The 22,188-nt window shown below is 40.9% G+C and overlaps 1 protein-coding gene across 1 annotated transcript in view; it reads left to right on the top strand.

Moving 5' to 3' along the window:
• The first annotated feature begins 150 nt into the window (after positions 1 to 150).
• col4a3 (collagen, type IV, alpha 3) overlaps positions 151 to 22,188 on the top strand; it is a 129,605-nt gene continuing 107,567 nt past the window's right edge. Inside the window, exon 1 of the mRNA XM_021563185.3 lies at positions 151 to 651. Coding sequence (XP_021418860.1) covers positions 562 to 651 — 90 coding nt within the window. The 5' untranslated portion in view covers positions 151 to 561. The remainder of the gene's footprint in view (positions 652 to 22,188) is intronic.

The raw sequence follows: 22,188 nt of genomic DNA, 5'->3' as shown, positions 1-22,188 counted from the left end.
TACCTTAGAAAAACGTATATAATACTATATAAAACATATCACCATTTATCATTATTTATTAAAAACTAAACATAAACATCAAAGCGTAGTCACAAAGTATTACGGTATTTAAGCCCGCAAGTAAACCTGTACACCGCTCATTCTTAAACCAGCACTTGACAGTACTCACTTTCACAACATAGACAATATTTTTTTCGACGCTTGTATGTCCCACTCGTTGTTATTATATTTCAGTGGTTCTACTTTTTAGCCTATGACTTGGGTGTATTAATTAGCCTTAACATACTTAGCTGTCGCAGGTGTGAATGGGGCTCAAAGGGTAAAGGCACTGTCTTGAGGGAGGTTATCTTTGCCACGCGCAGGATCTTCGGATAGTGAGTTACACCACCAACTATCAAAGTGCAAAAACCTGTCGCAGTGATAGCGAGCAGTAGGCTATTTCTTCTTATTTCTAAAAGCGAGTTATTCAGGGGGGCTGCTGCATCGATTTTACAGTTATAAAGATAACCAACTGAAACGGGGCTTACGCCAACGGTGTATGGAACTGCTGTAGGTAATGAAATGACAGACTTTCTCACTTTTTCCCCACTGCTCCTGAGCGTCCTGTTGCTACTGCTCAGCGGCATCATCACACCTGCATACACAGATGATGTAAGTATGAAAATACCACGCTGAATTAGGCTATAAGGGCTCAGTTTAGAGTAAAGTCTGCTGCATATCGTGCATGCATGTGTTATAACTGATTTGTATGAGAAATATTGTTCAACCATTGCTTATTGCGTACATGAATCTGGGTTGCTGATATAGCTGAGTTGACGTGTCATCCAAGCCTAAATTACTTCAAATGATGTGTCACCTGAATAGCCACCAATAGACGTATTATTGTTAGCCTAACTCATACAGGTAGTCTAGGTTTACTTAGTGTAGCAAGAGCGTTATGTTGAGCTAAGATGGGTATAAAATGCATTGATGTCAGAGTTCAATTATGTTAATGTCATTTATTGCCACTACAGGTCTAGGGCTCATGACGGGTGTATTGCAAAGCTTTAGGTTACTGGTAAATATTGCATTTAGTTGTAGAGTGATGGCAATTTTAATATGGTAGAATGGAAATGGTTAAAAAGATTCAGCCAGCTCCAACAGAGGCGCTATTGCGTGCGTGCGCACACACGTACACACATACACACACAGATAGCTCATTAAGCTGTTTGTTAATTAATACATTTTTCATAATCTTCATCATCATTATTCCATCTATAAGCACAGTCTGGAATCTGGGAATGGTAATTTCAATTATTGATATTCTCATGAGCAGCGCACACCTGTATTACTCTACACTTCCTACAAAAATAATGCTCAATATGGGGCATTGAACAGTCTGCCTTGTGCAGACTGCCAGGTAGAAACAGAATATATGGAATATATTTTCTGGTACTGTCCATCAGTTGCTTGCTTTTGGAGTCAGGTCCAGGAATGGTTGTTCAGGATTCAAACTGTATTGTTAGGGGATCTGAAAAAACACGATCAGTCAATGGGAAATGTCATTATACTCTTGGGTAAAGTATTTATTTTTAGGGCAATATCAGTAAAATCTTTACAAATAGGGATTTTTAGGACCCTCGTAAGACATCACAGTAAAATGGAGGAATGTATTGCAAAAGGAAATTACAAATTGGCATTACACTGGGAAAGATGGGCTAATCTGTGGACATTGGAGGGTTGGAGTTAAGAATGAACGGTGGATTGGCTGCATTGGGTGAAAATCCAGCAAATGAAGGAAGAGGAAATTAGTAATATATGTATAAATATACAGTGCATTCGGAAAGTATTCAGATGACTTTTTTTCACATTTTGTTACGTTACAGTCTTATTCTAAAATAGATTACATTGTTTTTTCCCTCCTCATCAATCTACACACAATACCCCATGATGACAAAGCGTTAACAGGTTTTTAGACATTTTTGCACATTTACATAAATATTCAGACCCTTTATTCATTACTTTGTTGAAGCACCTTTGGAAGCGATTAGAGCCTTGAGTCTTCTTGGGTATGACGCTATAAGCTTGGCACACCTGTATTTGGGGAGTTTCTCCCATTCTTCTCTGCAGATCCTCTCAAGCTCTGTCAGGTTTCATGGGGAGCGTCGCTGCGCAGCTATTTTCTGGTCTCTCCAGAGATATTCGATCAGGTTCAAGTCGGGCTCTGGCTGGGCTACTCAAGGAGATTCAGAGACTTGTCCCGAAGCCACTCCTGATTTGTCTTGGCTGTGTGCTTAGGGTCGTTGTCCTGTTGGAAGGTGAACCTTCACCCAATAATGAGGTCCTGAGCACTCTGGAGCAGGTTTTCTTCAAGGATCTTTCTGTATTTTGCTCCATTCATATTTCCCTCGATCCTGACTAGTCTTCCAGTCTCTGCCACTGAAAAACATTCCCACAGCCTGATGCTGCCACCACCATGCTTCACCGTAGGGATGGTGCCAGTCTTCCTCCAGACGTGCCACTTGGCATTCAGGCCAAAGAGTTCAATCTTGGTTTCATCAGACCAGATAATCTGGTTTCTCACGGTCAGAGTCCATTAGGTGCCTTTTGGCAAACTCCAAGCTGGCTGTTATGCCTATTACTGAGGAGTGGCTTCCATTTGGCCCTCTACCTTAAAGGTGTGATTGGTGGAGTGCTGCAGAGATGGTTGTCCTTCTGGAAGGTTCTCCCATCTCCACAGAGGAACGCTGGAGCACTGTCAGAGTGACCATTGGGTTTTTGGTCACCTCCCTGACCAAGACCCTTCTCCCTTCTCCGATTGCTCAGTTTGGCCGGGCGGCCAGCTATAGGGAGAGTCTTGGTGGTTCCAAACTTCTTCCATTTAAAAATGATGGAGGCCACTGTGTTCTTGTGGACATTCAATCCTGGAGAAATCTTTTGGTACCCTTCCCCAGATCTGTGCCTCGACACAATCTTGTGTCAGAGCTCTATGGATAATTCCTTTGACCACATGGCTTGGTTTTTGCTCTGACATGCACTGTCAACTGTGAGACCTTATGCAGACAGGTGTGTGCCTTTCCAAATCATGTCCAATCAATTGAATTTACCACAGGTGGATTCCAATCAAGTTGTAGAAACATCTCAAAGATGATCAATGGAAGCATTATGTACCTGACCTCAATTTCGAGTCTCATAGCCAAGGGTCTGAATACTTATGTAAAAAGATATTTCTTAAATTTGCAAAAAAATCTAAAAACATGTTTTTACTTTGTCATTATGGGGTATTGTGTGTAGATTCATGAGGAAAATAATTAGAATAAGGCTTTAACGTAACAACATTTGGAAAATGTGAAAGGGTCTGAATTCTTCCCGAATGCACTGTATCTGCAATATTGAAGCTGATCTTCCCTCCCTGAAAAATGAATAAACATTCCAATGAAGACCCAATTTGGTTTTCAGCTAATTTTGTCATGACAAAATACTGTTAATGTTGTTAAATACCCAATATTATTTAATAACCATTAGTAGAGGGACAAACCATAACGGTTATAAGAATGTTTGGTGAAAATGTTCCAATAACATTTGTTTTGCACATTTAATGTGTTTTTGTACCAAAATATACCAATAAAAACAGAAATGTGGGCCTGATACATTCTTCTTCGCAGAGGCAACCATGCAACAGATTCTTAGTTTGATCCTATCAGTTATTTTTGTGAGCCCAAGAATGCTTTGAACGTTTCATTTTATGCTGAGAAGACCAAGCATAAATGCCTTTTGATTGTCAATGGTTCCATTCTTCCAGACATTATGACTCGTCTATAGCTGAAATTAGTAGGTGGCTCAGTAGGATGGCGATTGCAATACCAAGTCCCACGGGTTTGGCCGGGGTATGCCGTCATTGTAAATAAGAATTTGTTTTTAACTTGCCTAGTTAAATAAAGGTTAAATATATATTTTTAAATGGGTTTAATTCCTGTTGGGGCGACCGGTATGAAGGATGTATGCATGCATATGTGACAATTTCAACATATTGGCTTTGTTTTTGTACATTTAAAACAGTCTTTTGCTGGAGAACTGTACTGGGCATCTCTAACTTATTATGGATGTTGGTACTAATGTTTGAATAGTTTTTATTATTGATCAAGTCCATTGGTTTGGGAAATTGCTTCAGGCAAGGCTTGGTGGAAGGTTAAGGGATGGTTTCCCGGACACAGATTAAATGTAGTCCTGGATTTAAGACAAGCTCAACGGAGAAGGCATATTTGTGACTGGCCTGGAGCGAAACCGCTCCACCACAGGCTTTACACAATGCTTTGATCATTATAACAATATATGACGAAGAAAGGACTGATGTCTATGCAGTTTAAAATTGGATAGCCAACTCCTGATTGAAAGTGCGCATTTAGATCTTTAAAAATATAGCCTATATATGTGGCAGACTGGGGGTGGGGTGAGGGAGAGATGTTATGGAGGCAGCAGGTATAAAGTAGAATGCTCAAATTAGAGTATGTGTTAATGTTGTCCTCAGTGTGTGTGTGTGTGTACATGTGTGCGTGTGTATGGTGAGAAGAGGGCCAGGCTGGTGTAAGGGTGGCTTGTGTTCACAGTGTAAGAGTGTGGTAAGTTTGCAGTGAGAACAATTCCCCTTGTCGTGTGTATTTGTTTTACAGCGGCTGTTATCGGCAGTAGACATCTGATGGGGCACAGGCTCAGTCTTGTCACTGTGAATCTCAGATCACTCTGCATTTAGACAGTCAGTGTGCTGCGTGCTCCACAGCCTCACCTCTTGGGCATCATAGATTCCACATCACCTGTACTAGTCATGACTACACAGGTTCAGTATTGAGACTCTGGACTAGGAACTCATTACTGCCCCAGATACAATGTTCACCCCTTCTGTAGGACTAGTGCTCATCCACTGGGGAAGAGACCTATGAGCACCACTTAGTTGTACTAAGATTTGCTGCAGTCTTTAAAACTACTGTAGTTTATACACTGAACAAAAATATAAACACAACATATGAAGTGTTGGTCTCACGTTTCATGAGCTGAAATAAAAGATCCCAGAAATGTTCCATATGCACAAAAAGCATATTTCTCTCAAATTTTGTGCAGAAATGTGTTTACATCCCTGTTAGTGAGCATTTCTCTTTTGCTAAAATAATCCATGCATCTGATGGGTGTGGCATATCAAGAAGCTTACTAAACAGCATGATCATTACACAGGTGCGCCTTGTGCTGGGGACAACGCATGTGAAGTTTTGTCACACAACACAAAGCCACACGTGTTTTGAGTAAGCGTGCAATTGGCATGCTGACAGTAGTAATGTCCACCAGCGCTGTTGCCAGAGAAATTAATGTTCATTTCTTTACCATAAGCCGTCGCCGACATCATTATAGAGAATTTGGTAGTTTGACCAACTGGCCTCACAACCGCAGGCCATGCGTATGGCATTGTGTGGGTGAGTGGTTTGCTGATGTCAACGTTGTGAACAGAGTACCCATGGTGGTGGTGGTGGGGTTCTGGTATGGTCACGTAGAAGCTACGGACAACAAACAAAATGGCATTTTATCGATGGCAATTTGAATGCCCAGAGACACCGTGACTAGATCCTGAGGCCCGTTGTCGTGCCATTCATCCACTGCCATCACCTCATGTTTCAGCATAATAATGCACAGCCCCATGACGCAAGGATATATACACAATTCCTGGAAGCTGAAAATGATCCAGTTCTTCCATGGCCTCCATTACTCACCAGACATGTCACCCATTGAGCATGTGTGGGATGCTCAGGATCGACGTGTACGGCAGTGTATTCCAGTTCCATTCAATATCCAGCAACTTCGCACAGCCAAATTCCACAGGCCACAGTAAACAGCCTGATCAACTCTATGCAAAGGAGATGTGTCGCGCTGCATGAGACACATGGTGGTCATGCCAGATACTGACTGGTTTTCTGATCCACACCCCTCACTTTTTTTAAGGCACAGTATCTGTGACCAACAAATGCATATCTGTGTCATGTGAAATCCATAGATTAGGGCCTAATGAATTTATTTCAATTGACTGATTTCCTTATATGAAATGTAACTCAGTAAAATCTTTCAAATTGTTGCATGTAGCATTTACAGTGCCTTGCGAAAGTATTCGGCCCCCTTGAACTTTGCGACCTTTTGCCACATTTCAGGCTTCAAACCTAAAGATATAAAACTGTATTTTTTTGTGAAGAATCAACAACAAGTGGGACACAATCATGAAGTGGAACGACATTTATTGGATATTTCAAACTTTTTTAACAAATCAAAAACTGAAAAATTGGGCGTGCAAAATTATTCAGCCCCCTTAAGTTAATACTTTGTAGCGCCACCTTTTGCTGCGATTACAGCTGTAAGTCGCTTGGGGTATGTCTCTATCAGTTTTGCACATCGAGAGACTGACATTTTTTCCCATTCCTCCTTGCAAAACAGCTCGAGCTCAGTGAGGTTGGATGGAGAGCATTTGTGAACAGCAGTTTTCAGTTCTTTCCACAGATTCTCGATTGGATTCAGGTCTGGACTTTGACTTGGCCATTCTAACACCTGGATATGTTTATTTTTTAATCATTCCATTGTAGATTTTGCTTTATGTTTTGGATCATTGTCTTGTTGGAAGACAAATCTCCGTCCCAGTCTCAGGTCTTTTGCAGACTCCATCAGGTTTTCTTCCAGAATGGTCCTGTATTTGGCTCCATCCATCTTCCCATCAATTTTAACCATCTTCCCTGTCCCTGCTGAAGAAAAGCAGGCCCAAACCATGATGCTGCCACCACCATGTTTGACAGTGGAGATGGTGTGTTCAGGGTGATAAGCTGTGTTGCTTTTACGCCAAACATAACGTTTTGCATTGTTGCCAAAAAGTTCAATTTTGGTTTCATCTGACCAGAGCACCTTCTTCCACATGTTTTGTGTGTCTCTCAGGGGCTTGTGGCAAACTTTAAACGACACTTTTTATGGATATCTTTAAGAAATGTCTTTCTTCTTGCCACTCTTCCATAAAGGCCAGATTTGTGCAATATACGACTGATTGTTGTCCTATGGACAGAGTCTCCCACCTCAGCTGTAGATCTCTGCAGTTCATCCAGTGTGATCATGGGCCTCTTGGCTGCATCTCTGATCAGTCTTCTCCTTGTATGAGCTGAAAGTTTAGAGGGACGGCCAGGTCTTGGTAGATTTGCAGTGGTCTGATACTCCTTCCATTTCAATATTATCGCTTGCACAGTGCTCCTTGGGATGTTTAAAGCTTGGGAAATCTTTTTGTATCCAAATCCGGCTTTAAACTTCTTCACAACAGTATCCCGGACCTGCCTGGTGTGTTCCTTGTTCTTCATGATGCTCTCTGCGCTTTTAACGGACCTCTGAGACTATCACAGTGCAGGTGCATTTATACGGAGACTTGATTACACACAGGCGGATTGTATTTATCATCATTAGTCATTTAGGTCAACATTGGATCATTCAGAGATCCTCACTGAACTTCTGGAGAGAGTTTGCTGCACTGAAAGTAAAGGGGCTGAATAATTTTGCACGCCCAATTTTTCAGTTTTTGATTTGTTAAAAAAGTTTGAAATATCCAATAAATGTCGTTCCACTTCATGATTGTGTCCCACTTGTTGTTGATTCTTCACAAAAAAATACAGTTTTATATCTTTATGTTTGAAGCCTGAAATGTGGCAAAAGGTCGCAAAGTTCAAGGGGGCCGAATACTTTCGCAAGGCACTGTATATATTTGTTCAGTATAATACAGAATAAGTTTGTATTGATCCATCTTTATATTTAAACCCATTGTAATGGGAAACATAAATACAGCAAATATATGTGGTGCTTTATCTTTTCAACTCGTTTTGTATTGTGGCATATAGCCTCTACAAAACAGACGGCCTAAGGCATAGACTTACCGCAACAGAAGACATCTTTTGAAGTTCCAAAACATCTATGACCCTTGTTTAAGACTACTTTCAGTAGCAGTAATGCAGGAAATATAGAAAACTATTGGAATGTGAAAGAGGAAATAGCGTTCTGCAGAAAGTTGTTCAAAATAACTATCTGCCTCTGGGCAAAAAGGTAAGATGGACAGAGAGAGGCAGGGAGACAGAATATATATAATATTTTCCAGGTGTGTGGAGTCACACAGTCTGATGTCACAGTCTAGTGACTAAGTCAATTCATATGGCCTTAACTTCTATGCTATACACTATGGACAACATTTTTGATAACACTTTATATGAAGGGGGTATACAAAGTATTCATAGCACCCTTATGAAACCAGTCATGACACCTTCAAGAACGCTGCAGTATCATTCACACAACATTCACAACACATTTATTCAACATCATTCATAACATGTCTTCAAAATAAATAAATACTTATTATAGTACAATAATTGTTTTATAAGACAAATCTTGAGTGAGCCAAATGGTGCCTGGTGATGCTGACTGGGTGGGCTCAAGTTCAGGTCTCCTGCGCACTACAACAGTGTGTTAGCCTGCGGAACTAAAAGCTAGGCATTCATATGTGGCGCTAATACAAGTCTTCAGATCTCAGCTAATACCCTTAACATACAGATTTTACGGTATGTTGCAAGTAGTGTTTTTTAGAGCCCAATTCATACAGTCCCATTAGCTTATCAATACATAATGAAAGGTGTGAAAAACGATAAACTACTGTTTGTGTTTCCCTGGCTAAATTGATGAACTGATTTGGGCCATCAATTGATTGACAGATCTTGGCCTACTGTGAGAACGATAACATGACAAGGTCTGTCATTCTGCCCCTGAGCAGGCAGTTAACCTGCTCCTAGGCCATCATTGAAAATAAGAATTTGTTCTTAACTGACTTGCCTAGTTAAATAAAGGTAAAAAATAAATAAATAATAACTTGCAGAGGTGGATGCTGAAAAAGTAAAAGTAATGTTATTTAGTAGAGGTCGACCGATTATGATTTTTCGATACCGATTATTGGAGGACCAAAAAAAGCCGAAACCGATTAATCGGCCTATTTAAAAAAAATAATATTTGTAATAATGACAATTACAACAATACTGAATTAACACTTATTTTAACTTAATATAATACATCAATAAAATCAATTTAGCCTCAAGTAGATAATAAAACATGTTCAATTTGGTTTAAATAATGCAAAAACAAAGTGTTGTAGAAGAACGTAAAAGTGCAATATGTGCTATGAAAGCTAACGTTTCAGTTCCTTGCTCAGAACATGAGGACATATGATAGCTGGTGGTTCCTTTGAACATGAGTCTTCAATATTCCCAGGTAAGAAGTTTTAGGTTGTAGTTATTATAGGACTATTTCCCTCTGTACCATTTGTATTTCATTAACCTTTGACTATTGGATGTTCTTATATGCACTTTAGTATTGCCAGTGTAACAGTATAGCTTCCATCCCTTTCATCGCTCCTCCCTGTGCTCGAACCAGCAACACAACGACAGCAGCCACCTCATCAAAGCAGCGTTACCCATGCAGAGCAAGGGAAACAACCACCCCAAGGCTCAGAGCGAGTGAAGTTTGAAACGCTATTAGCGCGCGCAAACTAGCCAGCCATTTCATTTCAGTCACACCAGCCTCATCTCCGGAGTTGATAGGTTTGAAGTCATAAACAGCGCAATGTTTGACGCACAACGAATAGCTGCTGGCAAAAGGCACGAAAGTGCTGTTTGAATGAATGTTTACGTGCCTGCTTCTGCCTACCACCGCTCAGTCAGATACTTAGATACTTGTATGCTTGTATGCTCAGTCAGATTATATGCAACACAGGACACGCTAGATAATATCTAGTAATATCATCAACCATGTGTAGTTAACTAGTGATTATGATTGATTGTTTTTTATAAGATAAGTTTAATGCTAGCTAGCAACTTACCTTGGCTTACTGCATTTGCGTAACAGGCAACCTTGTGGAGTGCAACGAGCGAGAGGCAGGTCGTTAATGTTGGTATAGTTAACTGTAAGGTTGCAAGATTGAATCCCTCGAGCTGACAAGGTGAAAATCTGTCTCTCTTCTCAATGAAGACTAACATCAAGCAGAGTCCATAGGCTGTATTTATTATGGATCCCCATTTGCTGCCAAGGCAGAAGCTGCTATTCCTGGGGTCCAACAAAATAAAGGCAGTTATACAATTTTAAAAACGTACATTCATAACACATTTCACAACACACTAAGTGTGTGCCCTCAGGCCCCTACTCCCCTTCCACAACACAAAATCCATATGTACGTGCGTGTATAGTGCTTATGTTATCATGTGTTATCATGTGTTATTAAGGGGGACAGGTGGCCAAGTGGTTAGAGCATTGGGCCAGGAACTGAGAGGTTGATAGATCAAATCCCTGAGCTGACAAAGTAAAAAATCTGTCGTACTGCCTCTGAACAAGGCAGTTAACCCACTGTTGCCTGATAGGTGGACATTGTAATTAAGAATTTGTTCTTAACTCACTTGCCTAGTTAAATAAAGGATACTTTTGAATGTATGCTTGTGTTGCTTCACAGTCCCCGCTGTTTAATAAGTTGTATTTTTATATGTTTTTTAAAGTCTGATTCTACTGTCCAGGCTACATCACATCCGGCCGTGATAGGGCGGCGCATAATTTGCCCAGTGTTGTCCGGGTTTGACCGGGGTAGGCCGTCATTGTAAATAAGAATTTGTTCTTAACTGACTTGCCTAGTTAAATAAAGGTTAAATGTAAAAAATCAATTTAAAAAAAGCACTGCTTGCATCAGTTGCCCGATGTGGAATAGAGTTCCATGTAGTCTCCCGTAGTTTGTTATGGATTTGGGGACTGTGAAGAGAACTCTGATGGCATGTCGTGTGGGGTATGCGTGGGTGTCTGAGCTGTCTGCTAGTCGTAAACAGACAGCTCGGTGCATTCAACATTTCAATACCTCTCACAAATACAAGTAGTGATAAAGTAGTGTAGTGATAAAGTCAATCTCTTCTCCACTTTGAGATTGACATGTATATTTTTTTGGCTCCCGAGTGGCGCAGCGGCATCTCAGTGGGGCACGGCATCTCATTGCTTGAGGTGTCACTCGATTCCAGGCTGTTTCATTGGCCGTGATTCTGAGTCCCATAGGGCGTTGCACAATTGTGACTCACCACCTGGATTTTGTCTTAAGTAGCAAAATTTTGGTTTTTACATTGGATTAAAGTAGTGACTCAGAGCTACAAAAGTATATATCATACACTGCATTTGAGGAACAATGAAATTTGATCAACTTGTAAATTTACTTTTGAGAAAATGACCTTTGAATGTTTTGGTATCTAGTGAAGAGCTCTTCTTTGTATACACCCACTCGGCATCCTTCACACCCTCTTAAGCTTTAGCCCCACCCATCTCGTTTCGCTCTCGGAGCGCACAATTGATGCTCTGGCCAATTATTTGTTTACCTATGGATAACATGAAAACAGCCTCATTGCTGGCAACAATTTATTAAACTTTTTTGCAGACGTTTACTGACACAGGCCAAATTCAACGGGTGTTGTACACAGTTACGTGACGTAACTTTAGCTAATGAGCCAGCCAGCTAACGTTAGCTAGTTAAACAACAACGCTAACCAACCAGGTTCAAAGTTAGCTAGTTAACAGTACAGTTTAGCTTGAAATGAAACCACTTTCTGTCAAAATTAGAAATGTGTAATATCTGAAAATGTAGCTATCTAACGCTACACTATCTTACCTGTATACATGATCATGCATGATGGACGCATCTCCCTGTAAGGAATGCCAAACCACGGTTGCCTTTAGTTTGAACATGTAATCCGGAGACAGGTGTTTTCTCCACCTCTTTGGCTATCATACTCTAATTTCATTGATTTCAAACTTGATCCTCCAGAAAGTGGAGAGCAAACACTTATGCAGCTCCACTACACAATATATATATTTTTTAAAGCCACGTTTTCTAGGGCTTAACCAACAAGGCTCTTAATTTAACAATTTTATTCATAAACTCAGCAAAAAAAGAAACGTCCCTTTTTTAGGAACCTGTCTTTCAAAGATAATTCATAAAAAATCCAAATAACTTCCCAGATCTTCATTGTAAAGGATTTTAAACACTGTTTCCCATGCTTGTTCAATGAACCATAAACAATGAATGAACATGCGCCTGTGGAAGGGTCGTTAAGACACTAACAGTTTACAGACGGTAGGAAATTAAGGTCACAGTTATGAAAAATGTAGGACACTAAAGAGGCCTTTCTACTGACTCTGAGAAACACCAAAGGAAAAATGCCCAGGGTCCCTGCTCATCTGCGTGAACATGCCTTAGGGATGCTGCAAGGAGGCATGAGGTCTGCAGATGCAATGTCCGTACAGTGAGACACCTAAGACAGCGCTAGAGGGAGATGGGATGGACAGCTGATCATCCTCGCAGTGGCAGACCGCGTGTAACAACACCTGCACAGGATCGGTACATCCGAACATCAGACCTGCGGGACAGGTACAGGATGGCAACAACAACTGCCCGAGTTACACCAGCAATGCACAATCGCTCCATCAGTGCTTAGACTGTCCGCAATAGGCTGAGAGAGGCTGGACTGAGGGCTTGTAGGCCTGTTGTAAAGCAGGTCCTCACCAGACATCACCGGCAACAACGTCGTCTATGGGCACAAACCCACCGTCGCTGGACTAGACAGGACTGGCAAAAAGTGCTCTTCACTGACGATTCGTGGTTTTGTCTCACCAAAGGTGATGGTCGGATTCTCGTTTATCGTCGAAGGAATGAGCATTACACCGCAGCCTGTACTTTGGAGCAGGATCGATTTGGAGGTGGAGGGTCCGTCATGGTCTGGGGCGGTGTGTCACTTTATCATCGGACTGAGCTTGTTGTCATTGCAGGCAATCTGAACGCTGTGCGTTATAGGGAAGACATCCTCCTCCCTCATGTGGTACCCTTCCTGCAGGCTCATCCTGACGTGACCCTCCAGCATAACAATGCCACCAGCCATACTGTTTGTTCTGTGCGTGATTTCCTGCAAGACAGGAATATCAGTGTTCTGCCATGGCCAGCGAAGAGCCCCGATCTCAATCCCATTGAACACGTCTGGGACCTGTTGGATCGGAGGGTGAGGGCTAGGGCCATCCCCCCAGAAATGTCTGGGAACTTTCAGGTGCGTTGGTGGAAGAGTGGGGTAACATCTCACAGCAAGAACTGGCAAATCTGGTGCTGTCCATGAGGAGGAGGTGCACATTAATGCATCTGGTGGCCACACCAGATACTGACTGTTACTTTTGACACATTATTCCATTTCCGTTAGTCACATGTCTGTGGAACTTGTTAAGTTTATGTCTCAGTTGTTGAATCTTGTTATGTTTATACAAATATTTACACATGTTAAGTTTGCTGAAAATAAATGCAGTTGACAATGAAATGGCCTTTCTATTTTTGCTGAGTTCATTTACAGATGCCATACAAGTTTGTTATTAAGGCACATGAAAAAACGCATTTTGATGAAAATATATTTTTTATGTTCATGTGACTTGCAGCATACACCTAGTTTCCAGAATCGGGTCACAATTGGCCCAAGGTCGTCTGGGTTAGTGTTTGGCCCGGGGTAGGCCGTAATTGTAAATATAAATTTGTTCTTAACTGACTTGCCTAGTTAAATAAAGGTTAAATAAAAAGGTTTATTTAAAAATGGTAGGTTGACTGATAATCTAAAACCAGGTTGCATGCACTGGTTATCGTTTGAAACGTTTTCTTGAGTGGGCAGCTTGATGAAAGCCAGTCAATATTTAAACCACCCAGAAAATATACCTCTATGTTGATATCACATATATTATCAAGCATTTCACAAGTTATCCAGATACTGACTGTTAGCACTTGGGGGTCAATAGCAGCTTCTCACAAGAATGGTTTTAGGTGAGGCAGACGAACCTGTAGCCATATTACTTCAACAGTATTTAACATGAGATCCTCTCTAATCTTTACAGGAATGTGGTTTGGAATAGAAACAGCAACACCTCCACCACTGGCAATTCTGTCTTTTCTGTAAATGCTATAACATTGTATTGCTACCACTGTGTCATCAAAGGTATTGTCTAAGTGAGTTTCAAAGATATCAATATGAATTTCATCGGTTACTAGCATGTTATTCATTTCAAGAACCTTGTTTCTTAAGCTCCATATGTAAACGTGGGCTATTTAATTAAATGGTTTTTCTGGGATGCTTGATTGTTTTAATTTCTTTACTGGGAAGTTTAGCAGAAGTAGATATTCTCATGCTATTTATGATTGTGCAGTGTGAGCTGCACACAATGGACTTCATACTAGGGCACGTAGTGTGCTAACAGCATACATCTGGTTCATAGGCACTTGATTGCTGCGTACAATTGCTGTAGGATCAGCAGTTACATTGTGTCTACCAATGCCCCTGGTATAATATACATTTACTAAAGCATTATGAGTCAGCGACACAATGGTAGGGATTAATTGAGCTGGTCTTGGGTCATTGGTAAGTGCTTGTCTCCTTTCGCAGCCTTATAATGCTGTGAAAGGATCCAGGAATCCAAATCATTTGGGTGGATCCCATCCTCCTTATAAAACATGTTTTGTTTCCAAAAGGAATCAAAATTGTCAACAAACGTTACACTCATTGAGCTTCAATAATCAAGTTTCCAGTTGTGAAGAGAAAGAATCCTGCTATAGCGTTCAATGCCATGATTCAGAGAGGGCACAGTTTCAATTACAGTCATTTAATGTTGACTTAACGATGCATAATGCAGAAATGGCTGGCATTTCCTGGTTGCAAAAATGTGAATAGTTCGCCTAATTTCAGTTTGTGACAGAACAAGCAAGTGTAGTGTGGGGAGTTAATGTACCATCTAAACCTCTGTGAAATGTATTTTCCATAACCAATAATATTATATTTTCAGGTGTTTGAAGCTAGTGTACGAAACCGAAAGTAAAAAATGCAAAAACAAAACTTAAGCAAGGGAAGCATAGAAATGGCGCCCATAGAACAGATATACCACTTCTTAAACTTTCCAGCAGCATACCACCCTGCATCTCACTGCTGGCTTGCTTTTGAAGCTAAGTAGGGTTGGTCCTTGTCAGTCCCTGGATGGGAGACCAGATTTAGCTGGAAGTGGTGTTGGAGGGCCAGTAGAAGGCACCCTTTCCTCTGGTCTAAAAAAAATATATCCCAATTCCCCAGGGCAGTGATTGGGGACGTTGCCCTGTGTAGGGTGTGGTCTTTCAGATGGGATGTTAAACAGGTATCCTGACTCTCTGTGGTCACTAAAGATCACATGACACTTATTGTAAGAGTAGGGGTGTTAACCCTGGCTTAAACATGTATTTTATTTTATTCCAGGTCAGTTAACATTTTGTTTCTTTCGTCCCACCTGTCTCTCCTGTAACTTCTCCCAGGCTAACACCCAAACTAGCATGATACATGAAGCCTATGCTGTCATTTAGTCACTAGATGGGTTAAGAAAATTACCTATGTTTGAAACCTTAAACAACTCAACAAAACTCTACAAACGAAAAACACGATGGGGTCAGTTTTTTTAACTTACATTGCTCAAAACAAATTTTTGTTGATAACTCTGCGAAACATGGAGAGTTTTGTTTTCAGATAGCTTTTCCTCCAAATTAGGAACATTCTGATTTCACTACTTCATTCTATCTTCTTTCTTATCTGAGAAAATGGGCAAGTTACTTTCGCCCTGTGTTACTTTCTTCTCTGCTCTCCTCTCCTCTAGGCATAGGCTATTTACTAAGCACTGTGAGTGAGGAGCAAAATAATCAACTTGTTAAGCTACATAACATGCTGGCAAATTGTTCTGATCAGTTCTACTAGACAAGATGATCATGAGCAGCACTCACCTCAACTAAGCTAACATTTCTACAACCTAATTGTAGCCTAACCAATATCCAAACGGAGATTTAGTGAAAATAAACATATGACATTGATTGATTTATCAAGACGAGTCCCCACCCTTGTCTCAAAGCAGTAATTCTTTATGGATCCATCTAGTTGTGGTTAAGAAAACAGTGCATGTGGTGGGCTATGCGAACAGATGGGTGAAGTGACATGCCGCGCAAAGTCTAGAACCACCAGGAGGATAGTATTAACAGGCGCTGCCTAGCAACTATCAAGAGCTTAGTGCATGCCAATGCCACCTCAGCATAATGGCTACATTTCATACTATGTCGTATGCAGAACCTTACCGCAATCATGACTAGGTCGGTTGGCGGAAATAAAAGTTGAGGCTTTGTCACCGGCAATACCTTTCATATATAAAGAAAAAAGTGCAAAAAGTTGTCGGGATGCTAAAGTTGGCAGAAAAACATGTTGGTTTGAAGGGTGTATAAGATTGCTTACTAACACATTACAATGGCAAACAATTGCTCAGGTGCCATGGGTTTATATACTATTTGAGTTTTTGCTAGAGCCTGCTGGAGTGCCAGATGGGTGGGTGGGGTTTGTACTGTTGGTAATGTTCCATTGATTACATTGCGTCAGATACGCTCAATCAAGCACGGCTAACTTGTGTAAATGAAAGATACTACACCCAGAACAGGTGCCATCCTCTACTGCCATTGTGACCTTAAGCAAGGTATTTAACCCCTTAACTGGTACAAGGTAATGCTGAAAGGCTGGCCCTGTGCTGCTTCCAGCCTGTGTGAATAATGTGTCAGGAGTTTGGGTACTGTGACAGTAAAAATTCAAATTTCCATTGTATAATAGATAAATACGGGGACTTTTATTTTGAAAACTTTTTATGAAGGATGTTGAACAAATGTGTTAGGAAGGTTGTTATGAATGATACTGCAACACTCATAAAGGTGTTATGACTGGTTTCATAAAGGTGTTACCAAGTGTTACCACATTTATGTGGTGTAAAAAGCTTAGATCTATTTAAAAAATATTGTAAACCTCATTATAATCTGTGTTCTACAAGTCCAAGCATCTAGGTGCCCGCCTATCTCTCCTAGAGTAACCTGACTCACAGTTCACAATGTTTGAATGTTTGGCTGCACTGTCTCCTTTGCATTCTGAGGTTTGAGTAGGTCAAAGCTTGTGAGTAGCTCTCCCTTTATGAATAACAATGCAGGCGAAGCCTGTAGGATAGCAGGAAGCTGTTCAAGCATCGGTCCAGTGTCCCTTAACCCTGAGATGCTTTTAAAGCATGTTCTGTACAAAAGCATGGTCTGTACAAACCTCGCCGCCAGATCGTTGGTAGATTGATGATACGGTGTAGACCTGATGTGCTGTACGCCATTCACCTGTAGGAACGTGGCCATTTCTTGGGTCCGTTGTTGTTAACGAGTTGGAGTAGCTATCCAAACCGACTAAACACCTCCCCAAGCTTCTCATGATGGCAGCCTCTGGCCACTGGCCACTTGCTATGAGCATCCAAAACCACAGGAAACATTATGTCTTCCAATGGACCTGGAAAGTCGATGTGTATTCATTGCCACGCAAATCTTCTGACATGAGGAACATGTTTTCGCTTTCAACTCAATGCTTCCATCCAATCCAGGTCACCAGAAGTAGATCTGTGTGATTTCATTCATGTAAAACCATTCCACAATGACCTGAGTGTTGCTGTTGCAAAACTGGTTTCCTCAGCGAAGGTGGAATGATTACTCTCCTCCCCCACAGCAAACAACCAGTCTGTACTGACAGCTCAGTTCTCCTTGAAGGGTAATGTTTCAGTTCTGGAGCATTGTCTTTACCTTTGATGATGTTCCATCACTTCAGATAACACAGGTTCTTCTCTGGTGTTTCTCCACATTTGTGTTGAAGTGAGTGGTGCGTTTTCCACTTGTCTGAAGTAGAAGATGTCAACTTGGCATGGCTGCAGCTTGACCACAACCTAGAAAGTCCATCTGCTTTACGGTGCAGTTCTGACAACAACAAAGCTCGCCTTTCTATTCTGCTTGCATCAAGTGACGGAATCCCAGTGTGCTCGTTAGCAGATGATTGTCTGTAAGAAGGATGAACTTCCTTCCATATAGATACTGTTGAAATGTATTTACCCCAAAAACTATGCCTTGGGCTTCTATCTGTGCATAGTTACTTTCTGTTTTGTTCAATGTCCTCGATGCGTAAGCGATCGGCTTCTCTTCATTGAAAGGCATGATATGGGACACGACTGCTCCCATACCATATGGACTAGCATCACATGCTAGTCAGATGGGCAATGACAAGTCGAAGTGTGTCAGTGCCTCAGATTTCAGTAGTGGTTCCTTGGTTTTCACGAATGCTTCCTCGCATTGTTCAGTTCATTCACATAATTTGTCTTGACAAAGCAACTAGTGCAGCATCTCCAGTTTTTGCTAAGCTCGGAATAAAGCATCCATAGTAGTTCAGTAACCCCAGGAAAGAATTTAGTTGGCTTCAGTTCTGAGGAGCTGGGGTGTCCAAGATAGCCTCGACCGTGAACAGATCCTTGTGAAGGCCTGTGGCATCGATGACTTGTCTGAGGTATTGAACCAATGATTGCAAGAATGCACATTTGTCTTGACGAACTTGCGGTCCATAGTCCTTCAATCTCTGTAAGGTCGTATCCAAGTTCAAGTTCCAGAGTTCTCTTTGTCTTTTCCAGTAAGGAGGATGTCATCCAGGTACCATTGTACTCCTGGCAATCCACTCAAGATCTGATCCATCACCCACTGGAATAGGGTTGGCACACTTGTGATTGCAAACGGTAGACAACATTACCTGAAGAGCCCCTTGTGTGTCACGATGGTCAGCAGCTCCTTTGACTTTTAATCCACATGCATCTGCAAGTAAGCTTGGCAGAGGTACATTTTTCTGAACTTTTGACCCCCATCTAAACTTGTGAAAAGGTTGTTGTGTGGAAGCGGATACTGCTCAGCGGACAACACAGGGTTAACTGTGACTTTAAAGTCCCCACATATCCTGATTCCACCATCCTTCTCAAGGACTGATACGATGGGTGTTTCCCATTCACTCATGCTGACTGGCTCCAGTGCTTTGTTCTTGACCAAAGTGTCCAAGTCAGCCTCAACTTTTGGTCTGAAAGCATAAGGTACTGTTCATTTTTTCAGAAACTTTGGTTTGCTGTCTGGCTTAATGCTAAGCTTCACATTAATGTATTTCATACTACCCATCTCTCCATTAAAGACTTCTCAATGTTTCTTTAAAATTGGAGACACAGGTCTACCTTCTCTCCAACAATGAATGTCCCAGCAGTGATGTAGTGGCAACTTTTCAGTTTGTCCGTTTAACTGAACTGTGACCTAACTGAGTGATGCCTCTCACGGCGACAGAATCACCTAAGTCTTTAACACAATGTGTGCTGGCAGAAGTGGAAGGTGTTTCAGTGTATTTTAATAGACTGTGCATGACACAAGAGATCAAATAAAATAAAATGGTATTTGTCACATACTTTGTAAACAACAGGTGTAGACTAAGACTGAAATGGTAATGGCCCTTCCCAACAATGCAGAGAGAAAAAGTAAAACAATTATAATAACACAGCTGCCCCTATGTCAATCTCCATACGCACTGGTTGCCCCTCTAGCAAGTGAGAGACATAGTACCCATGCGTGCCCCCAGCAACAGTCAATATATTCAGTGTGACTTCCTCGTCTAATGAGTCACTCATCTCTGCGTTATCTTGCTCAACAGAGTGAACATGTCTCTTTTTATTTTGTTGGAATCTCCTTTTTTTCATGCTTTGACATTTTCTCTGAGCTCTTTTTGTTCCTGCAATCTTGTTCGATGTGGCTCTTTTTACCACAGGCTCGGCAATCCAATACTAGAATTTTGACTTCAATACCGGTACAAGGTTTAGTATCATAATAGTTGATACCATCACGATACTCAATACCAAAACGTCACCAAAAATTATTTTTATGATTTGACGGTATTTGATATTTTTTTAATAATAAAAGATCAAAATGTCCTTTATGGGTAGTGCATGACAACATGGCAACATATACATTCTAAGACGTGATTTCAATGGGTCTCTTTCCATTCTGATTGTTTTATACTTCTCAATGAAACTTCAACCCAAAATCAGTTTCAGCATTTCCATGAATTTCTGCATTTCCTGCATTCATTTGAGATTATTTTCACACTGCCATGTAGGGCTGCAAGTTATGGGCCAAGTATATAGGCTTGATTTATAACTAAATGTTGCGATTTAGATCAAAAGACTTGGGTGAACTGTTGGAATCATGGAAGACAAATTATTTTTCTAATTCTATAATAAGAAGATAATAATGAGCATTTTGAATAAAGTGGTATTTGACATGACAATGAATGAAAATACCATGGAGGAGATATTGGGACAGTGTAGGAACCAAAGTGTTGGTAAGTTTTTTTTCTTGGAGACCCTTTAATCTTTGGCTACATTAAATGTTTACTCTTAGCTACTTCATGTAGCTAACATATTCATGCTTCGCCTTTTCCTCTTTGATTTAGAAGATACTGTTGCACAACATGTAGATTTAGGCCAAGACCATCAGGCTGTATAGCTACGTTTGCTCTGACTCAACTTAGCCACAACTTCCTAAAAAAAAGACAAACTAGCTGTTTGCAGATGTAAGGAACACAAACTAATAATGTAATTACAAAAAAAGCGTCATGGCGAGAGCGAGAACGGAGAGACTCAAGTAGCAGAGTAAACAACAAAATGGACGTTACACACAGAGTATCATATTTAATGGTAAAACTTTATTTGAATGGTAAATCTCTGTTGATAAACTGGGTAAATCAAGATGTGGCCTGGGCTTCTTCACAATACAGGTGCTGCATATTCAATAGGAGTGTGTGCAAGCATTGAGTTATTGAGCTTGTTTTGGCTGATTTCATGGGGCTGCAGATGACAAAGAATCTGTTTCCCTTACATTTGGGACTTGTGTTATTGTACCGATCAACAACATTTGCATTGAAGTAGAAGCCTCTTCTTTTATAAAAGTGTGCGCTGTCTCTTTAACCCGGTAATTATGTATTTCATGAGCTTTGCACAGAGTTGGTTTAAGGAGACGTGAGGCAGATATGCTTTTCTTCAGTATCTCTATGTGAAGGAGATGATTAAGTGAATATATAAAGTTGTGAAAATCAGCATATTTTGTGTTATGGTTTGCATATTATCACAATCAAAGTACTAGCTTAGTGAATTGATGTTACCTTCAGCTGTAAGCTAGCAAGGAATGTTAGCTTATAAATCTGGAAGCTAACTGTATCTTCTTGCATTGTAAAGTGTTCTAGCCTTCATGGATATCGTTTTACAAACAGTAATTAACTGTAATTAACATTTCTACATGCCGTGTTGCATTATTCTAGTGTGTTAACTTCTGTGCAGCATGAGTGTGGAGCTAACATGATGCAGCCCAGACTCTGGGTGTCTGGGCTGCACCATGTTAGCTCCACACTAGAGAGCTAGCTCTAGCAATGAGTAATTAGAGCAGGCAAGAGAAATGCATGGTGCGCTCGTACTAGAGTGGATATCGGCTGCTCTGATAGACAGACTTCATCCTCCAAGTCAGTATATGACGTGAGACACATTTTACAGAAGTCCCGAAAGTAAAACAAATTCTAGTACAAAATAGTTTTTTTATGTTCTAGTATTGAACAAGTACTGATGTTTCGGTATACCCTGCAACACTAGACATCTGATGTCCCACTTTGCCACAGCCGCAACATGTGCCTCGACAGACACGTCGCCCAGTTTCTAGCTCCAAGCCAACTTTGCCGTATTTAGTTTTTTTTTTTTTGTCTTATTTCTTACAATATATGCTCAGAACGTTTCTTGTATCATTACCTACAGACAGAAATAACTTTTGGATATTAAATTGACGGTCACTTACCAGAAATTGGACTTCCCTGAAATGTATCCTTTGTTTGAACTTCCCGAGACAGCTCTATTTATCCCGGGAGATGCACCAAAACAGACACTGGAGAAAAGATAGGAGTGGGGCCCTAGTCAGACAGGCGGAGTGCACACCATACACTGCTTCCGAGTATATTACTCGCTAACATTCACAAGAATGGTAACATACTCTGTTTTACGAAATCATGGCTCTCTGGGTATATGTGACTTGTTTCAGGAAAGGTTAAGTGCGGACAAATCTGGGTTTGGCGGATGCCAGGAGAACGCTACCTGCCACAATGCATAGTGCCAAATGTAAAGTTTGGTGGAGGAGGAATAATGGTCTGGGGCTGTTCTTCATGGTTT

Source organism: Oncorhynchus mykiss, chromosome 15 (assembly GCF_057628025.1).
Source record: "Oncorhynchus mykiss isolate SJ-2025 chromosome 15, ASM5762802v1, whole genome shotgun sequence".
Taxonomy (NCBI): Eukaryota; Metazoa; Chordata; class Actinopteri; order Salmoniformes; family Salmonidae; genus Oncorhynchus; species Oncorhynchus mykiss.
Note: the sequence above shows the minus strand (reverse complement) of the source record. Positions and strands in the feature narration are given on the sequence as shown.